Source organism: Lithobates pipiens, unplaced genomic scaffold (assembly GCF_037356315.1).
Source record: "Lithobates pipiens isolate NorthernLeopardFrog02 unplaced genomic scaffold, aLitPip1_a1.2 Scaffold_336, whole genome shotgun sequence".
NCBI lineage: Eukaryota > Metazoa > Chordata > Amphibia > Anura > Ranidae > Lithobates > Lithobates pipiens.
In genome coordinates this window covers 1-10,513 of record NW_027507801.1, presented here as the reverse complement: position 1 = coordinate 10,513, position 10,513 = coordinate 1, and the positions used below count along the sequence as shown (strand labels likewise).

At 57.6% G+C, this 10,513-nt stretch overlaps 1 protein-coding gene across 1 annotated transcript; it reads left to right on the top strand.

Annotated features, from left to right (window-relative positions):
* Window positions 1–1,356: 1,356 nt before the first annotated feature.
* Window positions 1,357–10,359, top strand: LOC143955156 (autophagy-related protein 9A-like; the record flags this gene model as incomplete). Its single annotated transcript, XM_077465248.1, is given in 5 exon segments — window positions 1,357–1,428; window positions 4,259–4,404; window positions 4,684–4,731; window positions 5,831–5,891; window positions 10,192–10,359. Coding segments are annotated over 4 exon segments (386 nt in total), but the record flags the coding sequence as incomplete, so codon positions are not given.
* Window positions 10,360–10,513: the final 154 nt, after the last annotated feature.

The window sequence follows — 10,513 nt, the reverse complement described above, 5'->3', positions numbered from 1 at the left end:
TGTCGGGTGTAATTCTCGGTATCTCTTCTTATTCTGTATGTATGGACTCTGCACAGTACTACTTCTCTTGTCCTGTATGTCGGGTGTAATTCTCGGTATCTCTTCTTATTCTGTATGTATGGACTCTGCACGGTACTACTTCTCTTGTCCTGTATGTTGGGTGTAATTCTCGGTATCTGTTCTTATTCTGTATGTATGGACTCTGCACAGTACTACTTCTCTTGTCCTGTATGTCGGGTGTAATTCTCGGTATCTCTTCTTATTCTGTATGTATGGACTCTGCACAGTACTACTTCTCTTGTCCTGTATGTGGGGTGTAATTCTCGGTATCTGTTCTTATTCTGTATGTATGGACTCTGCACAGTACCACTTCTCTTGTCCTGTATGTCGGGTGTAATTCTCGGTATCTGTTCTTATTCTGTATGTATGGACTCTGCACAGTACCACTTCTCTTGTCCTGTATGTTGGGTGTAATTCTCGGTATCTGTACTTATTCTGTATGTATGGACTCTGCACAGTACTACTTCTCTTGTCCTGTATGTCGGGTGTAATTCTCGGTATCTGTTTTTATTCTGTATGTATGGACTCTGCACAGTACCACTTCTCTTGTCCTGTATGTCGGGTGTAATTCTCGGTATCTCTTCTTATTCTGTATGTATGGACTCTGCACAGTACTACTTCTCTTGTCCTGTATGTCGGGTGTAATTCTCGGTATCTGTTCTTATTCTGTATGTATGGACTCTGCACAGTACTACTTCTCTTGTCCTGTATGTCGGGTGTAATTCTCGGTATCTGTTCTTATTCTGTATGTATGGACTCTGCACAGTACCACTTCTCTTGTCCTGTATGTCGGGTGTAATTCTGGGTATCTGTTCTTATTCTGTATGTATGGACTCTGCACAGTACCACTTCTCTTGTCCTGTATGTCGGGTGTAATTCTCGGTATCTCTTCTTATTCTGTATGTATGGACTCTCCACAGTACCACTTCTCTTGTCCTGTATGTCGGGTGTAATTCTCGGTATCTGTTCTTATTCTGTATGTATGGACTCTGCACAGTACTACTTCTCTTGTCCTGTATGTCGGGTGTAATTCTCGGTATCTCTTCTTATTCTGTATGTATGGACTCTGCACAGTACCACTTCTCTTGTCCTGTATGTCGGGTGTAATTCTCGGTATCTCTTCTTATTCTGTATGTATGGACTCTGCACAGTACCACTTCTCTTGTCCTGTATGTCGGGTGTAATTCTCGGTATCTCTTCTTATTCTGTGTGTTGGGGATTCCTGGTATTGAAGCTCTGTGATTGGCTGGCAGGGCTTGTTTTCCTCCCGGTGACAGTTGTGGGTGGAGTCAGGCAGTGTGGGATGAGTTGGGGATATCGGGGGTTGGGTAGACTGTGTGTGCGGGGGAAGGAGGAGGGTGATCTCAGGTAAGAGGACTGCGGACGTCTCACCTGTACAGTGCAGGACCGGGGGGGGGGGGGGAGAACGGCTGTCAGAGCAGCATAGAGGTGAGTGTCCTTCGTTCAGTCTCTCCACCCCCCCCCCTTATCCAGACACCCCTCTCCCATCCCCTATTCTCAGGGCCCCCTTTCTCTAGAACCCGCCATCTATCCCTCATTCATTTCATACCCTCCTCTCCATTTACCCCCCCCCCCCAAGTCTCCTCTTTTAGTTCCCCATCCCAGTACCCCTTCTGCAGTTTTCCCTCTTGCCCCCCTCCCTGTTCCCATTCAGTAAGACCTCCTTCTCCATTCCCTTTCCTCTCTCCCTTCTCCCCCTTCTGTGTCACCCTTTCCTTCTCTCCCCTCCCTTCTTCTCCCCACTGCCCCCCTCTTCTCTCTGCTTGGTTCCCCCCCTCCGGCTTCTTCCTTGCTTCTCTCCCCTCTCCTTGGTTCTTCTCTCCCTGATTTCCCCCTTTTCCCTCTCTCTCCTTTCTCCCAGTTTCTTCCTCTCCCTGGTTTCTCCTCTACCCCCCTTTCCTCTCTTCTGCCCCTCTCTCTCTACCCCCCCTTTCCTCTCTTCTGCCCCTCTTCTCCACCCCCCTTTCCTCTCTTCTGCCCCTCTCTCTCTCTCTCTCTCTCCCCCTTTCCTCTCTTCTGCCCCTCTCTCTCTACCCCCCCCCCCTTTCCTCTCTTCTGCCCCTCTTCTCCACCCGCCTTTCCTCTCTTCTCCCCCCCTTTCCTCTCTTCTGCCCCTCTTCTCCACCCGCCTTTCCTCTCTTCTCCCCCCCTTTCCTCTCTTCTGCCTCTCTCTCTCTCTCTCTCTCTCTCTGCTGCCCCTCTTCCCCTCCCCCCCTTTCCTCTCTTCTGCCCCTCTCTCCCCCTCCCCTTTCCTCTCTTCTGCCCCTCTCTCTCTCTCTCTCTCTCTCTCTCTCTGCTGCCCCTCTTCCCCTCCCCCCCTTTCCTCTCTTCTGCCCCTCTCCCCCCCCCCCCCTTTCCTCTCACTTGTCTGCCCCCCCCCCCCCCCCCCCCGGGAGTTGTGTCTTCCTGGAAGGTCTGGTTGGGGTGACACACATTCTACGTCACTCTTGTTTATCTGCTGTGTAGCACGTGTGTCCGGCGTTTTCTGTGTCAATCGGCCGGCTGCCAGAGAATCACCGCCTGCCGGCTCTGGGAAAAGCTAAGAATAGGCTGTTTATATCAGATCATCTATAGGGGGGCAGACACAAGTATGGGGGGGCAGGTATGGGGAGGGGGCCAGACATGGGGGGCAGACACAGGCATGGGGGGGCAGACACAGGTATGGGGTGCCAGGCATGGGGAGGGGGGAGCCAGACATAGGTATGGGGTGCCAGGCATTGGGAGGGGGGCGAGCCAGACACAGGTATGGGGTGCCAGGCATGGGATTGGGGCAGACACAGGTATGGGGGGCCAGGCATGGGAGGGGGGGGGCAGACACAGGTATGGGGGGCCAGGCATGGGAGGGGGGGCAGACACAGATATGGGGTGCCAGGCATGGGGAGGGGAACCAGACACAGGTATGGGGGGCAGGCATGGGAGGGGGGGCAGACACAGGTATGGGGGGGCAGACACGGGGAGGGGAGCCAGACACGGGTATGGGGGGGCCAGGCATGGGGAGGGGAGCCAGACACAGGTATGGGGGGCCAGGCATGAGAGGGGGGGCAGACACAGGTATGGGGGGCCAGGCATGGTGAGGGGGGCCAGGCATGAGAGGGGGGGCAGACACAGGTATGGGGGGGCCAGGCATGGGGAGGGGAGCCAGACACAGGTATGGGGAGGGGAGCCAGACACAGATATGGGGGGCCAGGCATGGAGAGGGGGGCAGACACAGGTATGGGGGGGCCAGGCATGGGGAGGTGAGCCAGACACAGGTATGGGGGGCCAGTCATGGAGAGGGGGGCAGACACAGGTATGGGGGGCCAGTCATGGAGAGGGGGGCAGACACAGGTATGTGGGGCCAGTCATGGAGAGGGGGGCAGACACAGGTATGTGGGGCCAGGCATGGAGAGGGGGCAGACACAGGTATGTGGGGCCAGGCATGGGGAGGGGGGCAGACACAGGTATGGGGGGCCAGTCATGGGGAGGGGGGCAGACACAGGTATGGGGGGCCAGTCATGGGGAGGGGGGCAGACACAGGTATGGGGGGCCAGTCATGGGGAGGGGGGCAGACACAGGTATGGGGGGCCAGTCATGGGGAGGGGGGCAGACACAGGTATGGGGGGCCAGTCATGGGGAGGGGGGCAGACACAGGTATGTGGGGCCAGTCATGGAGAGGGGGGCAGACACAGGTATGTGGGGCCAGGCATGGAGAGGGGGGCAGACACAGGTTTTGGGGCCAGGCATGGGGAGGGGGGCAGACACAGGTATGGGGGGCCAGTCATGGGGAGGGGGGCAGACACAGGTATGGGGGGCCAGTCATGGGGAGGGGAGCCAGACACAGGTATGGGGAGGGGAGCCAGACACAGATATGGGGGGCCAGGCATGGAGAGGGGGGCAGACACAGGTATGGGGGGCCAGGCATGGGGAGGGGGGCAGACACAGGAACAAGGCAAAGGTATGGAAGCCATGCACAGCGTAGGGACTAGTTTGGCAGAGGTGGGGTATCTGGGCACGGGGTAGGGATTGGGCAATAGTGGGGGGGGGGGGTGCAGGCACAGTTAGGATGGGGTGGGGGGTGACAGCTGCCCCATAACCATTTCCAGGCTGCAATGGCCGCAGTGGGCGGAGCTGCACGGTGTCATAGGGGTGAAGGATGACCTGTGTGTAGCTCCTCTTACCCTCCTGTCTTCTCCTCCAGGTCAGAGCGAGGAAGGTGAGAGGAGGATGCCCTGAGAATGGAGGCCCAGGAGCAGTACCGGGAGTATCAGAGGCTGCAGGACTTTGAGGAGGACTCTCCCCCCGGAGAAGAGGACCTGATAGTACATGTGCCAGAGGCCGTGAAAGGTCAGTGCCAAATACACCGAAAACTGATATACAACAATGTATGCCGGGGGGGGGGGTGGTTATGTACAATATACATCCTGTATGGGGGGGAGGGGGGTGTACACAATATACAACATGTATGTGGGGGGAAATTGGGGTGTATACAATATTCTATATGTATGGTGGGGGGAAGTGTATACGATATAGTACATGTATGGGGGGGGGGGGGGTATATAATATACTACATGTATGGACTGATCATGCTAACCCATTGCCCCTCCCCCTCCCCCCCTCCTGCAGACTCCTGGCATCACATCAAGAACCTGGACAATTTCTTCACCAAGATATCCTTTACAGGCTCTGCTTGCGGAGGGGGGGGGGGGGGGGATACAAATTGAAAAATGCAGAACACCTTCCACTAACTGGAGAGAACAGACAAATCCCTACCTTGTAGCGCCGGTATCCTGGGCTCCATTCCCATCATGGAGACTCAGCATGGCGTTTTGTATGTTCTCCTCTGTAGGGTCTCTTCCCTCAATGCCGGGAGCAGAGATTTACAGGAACCACAGGTTCCAGCACTCCGTGGTGATACTGGGCTCCATTCACAAAGCGGCTTCTTACCGCATCCGAGTGTGCCGTAAGATACCACACCGCACGTCGTGCAGTATTTTAGTAGTAAAAGCCTGCGGTAGATCACCTCTGGCGGTAGCCGGCGTCCTTAGCACAGGTTGTAAATGGCTAGTTGTTAAGGAGGGGGCGGCCGCCAGCTTCCTTAACAACCAATTACTCTCATGGTTGCTAAGGAGAGGGCGGCCGCCGCATCCTTTACAACTGATGAGTCATCAGCTGTAAAAAAAAAAAACAGTAAGGGGGGCCCCCCCACCCCAATCAATACCAGGCCGTTAAGGTCTGGTATGGAGTTTGAGGGGAACCCCCTTGCGTGTGAGATGCTTTGGTGAGTCGAGCCTATTGTCAGCAAAAATCTTTTTATTTTTATGTAAACCATAAACAAAAAAGTTACAACTTGGAGGGGGGCGCAGGCAATTTGCACCATCTTACGTGGTACAGTACATATAGCATGTTTATAAACAATGTTACTTTGTATCTCTCCATCTCCTGTCTGATCAATGTTTACAAACAATATGTTACTTTGTATCTATCTCCTGTCTGATCAATGTTTACAAACAATGTTACTTTGTATCTCTGAACGATGTTTGTAAACGCTATTACAGGTGCTGTTAATTTGACATTTTGTTTGTGGCACGTTTTGGTGGGGAAGTGGAGGGGGCAGCAGTGTGGTGGGAGGGTGGGGGCAGGTGACACAACACACACGTCCTGCTACCTCCATAACAAGTCCTGAAAATCGGTGTTGATAAGTTCAGAGCCGGCACCCTGCCTGCCCATTTCAGCTCACTGGCTGGTTTTCCTTGACCACGGCTGCACATATATCACTTCCACCAGAAGAATGGCTTTGCCTGTATGGTGCTGTCTGACTTCTTTGAACTTGTGTAAGTAGAGTTTGGATATTTTATTCCCAGCATGCTCCTAGGATCAAAGGAAGGGTGGAGGATCCCTGCATGGTGTAGGATCTGAGGAGGAGGGTGGAGGAGCCCTGCATGGTATAGGATCTGAGGAGGAGGGTGGAGGAGCCCTGCATGGTGTAGGATCTGAGGAGGAGGGTGGAGGAACCCTGCATATTGTAGGATCTGAGGGGGGTGGAGGAGCCCTGCATGGTATAGGATCTGAGGAGGGTGGAGGAGCCCTGCATGGTATAGGATCTGAGGGGGTGGAGGAACCCTGCATATTGTAGGATCTGAGGGGGGTGGAGGAGCCCTGCATGGTATAGGATCTGAGGAGGGTGGAGGAGCCCTGCATGGTATAGGATCTGAGGGGGGTGGAGGAACCCTGCATATTGTAGGATCTGAGGGGGGTGGAGGAGCCCTGCATGGTATAGGATCTGAGGAGGGTGGAGGAGCCCTGCATGGTATAGGATCTGAGGAGGAGGGTGGAGGAGCCCTGCATGGTGTAGGATCTGAGGAGGAGGGTGGAGGAGCCCTGCACGATATAGGATCTGAGGAGGAGGGTGGAGGAGCCCTGCATGGTGTAGGATCTGAGGAGGAGGGTGGAGGAGCCCTGCACGATATAGGATCTGAGGAGGAGGGTGGAGGAGCCCTGCATGGTGTAGGATCTAAGGAGGAGGGTGGAGGAGCCCTGCATGGTGTAGGATCTGAGGGGGGTGGAGGAACCCTGCATATTGTAGGATCTGAGGGGGGTGGAGGAGCCCTGCATGGTATAGGATCTGAGGAGGAGGGTGGAGGAGCCCTGCATGGTATAGGATCTGAGGAGGAGGGTGGAGGAGCCCTGCATGGTGTAGGATCTGAGGAGGAGGGTGGAGGAGCCCTGCACGGTGTAGGATCTGAGGAGGAGGAGGAGGGTGGAGGAGCCCTGCATGGAGGAGGAGGGTGGAGGAGCCCTGCGTGGTGTAGGATCTGAGGAGGAGGAGGGTGGAGGAGCCCTGCGTGGTGTAGGATCTGAGGAGGAGGAGGGTGGAGGAGCCCTGCGTGGTGTAGGATCTGAGGAGGAGGAGGGTGGAGGAGCCCTGCGTGGTGTAGGATCTGAGGAGGAGGAGGGTGGAGGAGCCCTGCGTGGTGTAGGATCTGAGGGGGGTGGAGGAACCCTGCATATTGTAGGATCTGAGGGGGGTGGAGGAGCCCTGCATGGTATAGGATCTGAGGAGGGTGGAGGAGCCCTGCATGGTGTAGGATCTGAGGAGGAGGGTGGAGGAGCCCTGCATGGTGTAGGATCTGAGGAGGAGGGTGGAGGAGCCCTGCACGGTGTAGGATCTGAGGAGGAGGAGGGTGGAGGAGCCCTGCATGGAGGAGGAGGGTGGAGGAGCCCTGCGTGGTGTAGGATCTGAGGAGGAGGAGGGTGGAGGAGCCCTGCGTGGTGTAGGATCTGAGGAGGAGGAGGGTGGAGGAGCCCTGCGTGGTGTAGGATCTGAGGAGGAGGAGGAGGGTGGAGGAGCCCTGCGTGGTGTAGGATCTGAGGAGGAGGAGGAGGGTGGAGGAGCCCTGCGTGGTGTAGGATCTGAGGAGGAGGGTGGAGGAGCCCTGCGTGGTGTAGGATCTGAGGAGGAGGAGGGTGGAGGAGCCCTGCGTGGTGTAGGATCTGAGGAGGAGGAGGAGGAGGGTGGAGGAGCCCTGCGTGGTGTAGGATCTGAGGAGGAGGAGGGTGGAGGAGCCCTGTGTGGTGTAGGATCTGAGGAGGGTGGAGGAGCCCTGCGTGGTGTAGGATCTGAGGAGGGTGGAGGAGCCCTGCGTGGTGTAGGATCTGAGGAGGGTGGAGGAGCCCTGCGTGGTGTAGGATCTGAGGAGGGTGGAGGAGCCCTGCGTGGTGTAGGATCTGAGGAGGAGGGTGGAGGAGCCCTGCACGGTGTAGGATCTGAGGAGGAGGAGGGTGGAGGAGCCCTGCATGGAGGAGGAGGGGTGGAGGAGCCCTGTGTGGTGTAGGATCTGAGGAGGAGGGTGGAGGAGCCCTGTGTGGTGTAGGATCTGAGGAGGAGGGTGGAGGAGCCCTGTGTGGTGTAGGATCTGAGGAGGAGGGTGGAGGAGCCCTGCGTGGTGTAGGATCTGAGGAGGAGGAGGGTGGAGGAGCCCTGCGTGGTGTAGGATCTGAGGAGGAGGAGGGTGGAGGAGCCCTGTGTGGTGTAGGATCTGAGGAGGAGGGTGGAGGAGCCCTGCGTGGTGTAGGATCTGAGGAGGAGGAGGGTGGAGGAGCCCTGCGTGGTGTAGGATCTGAGGAGGAGGAGGGTGGAGGAGCCCTGCGTGGTGTAGGATCTGAGGAGGAGGAGGGTGGAGGAGCCCTGCGTGGTGTAGGATCTGAGGAGGAGGAGGGTGGAGGAGCCCTGCGTGGTGTAGGATCTGAGGAGGAGGAGGGTGGAGGAGCCCTGCGTGGTGTAGGATCTGAGGAGGAGGAGGGTGGAGGATCCCTGCGTGGTGTAGGATCTGAGGAGGAGGGTGGAGGAGCCCTGCGTGGTGTAGGATCTGAGGAGGGTGGAGGAGCCCTGCGTGGTGTAGGATCTGAGGAGGAGGGTGGAGGAGCCCTGCGTGGTGTAGGATCTGAGGAGGAGGGTGGAGGAGCCCTGCGTGGTGTAGGATCTGAGGAGGAGGGTGGAGGAGCCCTGCGTGGTGTAGGATCTGAGGAGGAGGAGGGTGGAGGAGCCCTGCGTGGTGTAGGATCTGAGGAGGAGGAGGGTGGAGGAGCCCTGCGTGGTGTAGGATCTGAGGAGGAGGAGGGTGGAGGATCCCTGCGTGGTGTAGGATCTGAGGAGGAGGGTGGAGGAGCCCTGCGTGGTGTAGGATCTGAGGAGGAGGGTGGAGGAGCCCTGCGTGGTGTAGGATCTGAGGAGGAGGGTGGAGGAGCCCTGCGTGGTGTAGGATCTGAGGAGGGTGGAGGAGCCCTGCGTGGTGTAGGATCTGAGGAGGAGGGTGGAGGAGCCCTGCGTGGTGTAGGATCTGAGGAGGGTGGAGGAGCCCTGCGTGGTGTAGGATCTGAGGAGGAGGGTGGAGGAGCCCTGCGTGGTGTAGGATCTGAGGAGGAGGGTGGAGGAGCCCTGCGTGGTGTAGGATCTGAGGAGGAGGGTGGAGGAGCCCTGCGTGGTGTAGGATCTGAGGAGGAGGGTGGAGGAGCCCTGCGTGGTGTAGGATCTGAGGAGGAGGGTGGAGGAGCCCTGCGTGGTGTAGGATCTGAGGAGGGTGGAGGAGCCCTGCGTGGTGTAGGATCTGAGGAGGAGGGTGGAGGAGCCCTGCGTGGTGTAGGATCTGAGGAGGGTGGAGGAGCCCTGCGTGGTGTAGGATCTGAGGAGGAGGGTGGAGGAGCCCTGCGTGGTGTAGGATCTGAGGAGGAGGGTGGAGGAGCCCTGCATGGTGTAGGATCTGAGGAGGAGGGTGGAGGAGCCCTGCGTGGTGTAGGATCTGAGGAGGAGGGTGGAGGAGCCCTGCGTGGTGTAGGATCTGAGGAGGAGGGTGGAGGAGCCCTGCGTGGTGTAGGATCTGAGGAGGGTGGAGGAGCCCTGCGTGGTGTAGGATCTGAGGAGGAGGGTGGAGGAGCCCTGCGTGGTGTAGGATCTGAGGAGGAGGGTGGAGGAGCCCTGTGTGGTGTAGGATCTGAGGAGGAGGGTGGAGGAGCCCTGCGTGGTGTAGGATCTGAGGGGGGTGGAGGAGCCCTGCGTGGTGTAGGATCTGAGGAGGAGGGTGGAGGAGCCCTGCATGGTGTAGGATCTGAGGGGGGTGGAGGAGCCCTGCGTGGTGTAGGATCTGAGGAGGAGGGTGGAGGAGCCCTGCGTGGTGTAGGATCTGAGGAGGAGGGTGGAGGAGCCCTGCGTGGTGTAGGATCTGAGGAGGAGGGTGGAGGAGCCCTGCATGGTGTAGGATCTGAGGGGGGTGGAGGAGCCCTGCGTGGTGTAGGATCTGAGGAGGAGGGTGGAGGAGCCCTGCGTGGTGTAGGATCTGAGGAGGAGGGTGGAGGAGCCCTGCGTGGTGTAGGATCTGAGGAGGAGGGTGGAGGAGCCCTGCGTGGTGTAGGATCTGAGGAGGGTGGAGGAGCCCTGCGTGGTGTAGGATCTGAGGAGGAGGAGGGTGGAGGAGCCCTGCGTGGTGTAGGATCTGAGGAGGAGGGTGGAGGAGCCCTGTGTGGTGTAGGATCTGAGGAGGAGGGTGGAGGAGCCCTGTATTGGAGGAGGGTGGGGGTAGGGTGGGGGCAGATTGGATGGAAAGAGAATTGATGAGTCTTCTCTCTCGTTTTCTGCAGCCAGTTCCTGTTTGTTGTCACTTTCACCACCTTCCTCTTCCACTGCGTGGAATACGATGTTCTCTTCGCCAATAAGCCCGTCAATCACACGCACTCGGGGACCAGTCCGGAGCGCAACAAGGTGACCCTGACCGATGCCATTCTGTCTGCTCAGCAGTGTGCCCTTCAGTAAGTCCCAGGCGTGGGGGAGGGGAGGGGGGGTAGTATTGAGGGACACTCCCCCTTCATTGGGGAACGTGTAGCTGGAAGTATGGACCATTGGATTGGGATAATAGTTGTATGTACATGGTCAGGTCCAGCCATAGTTGAAGTTTCTTAATAC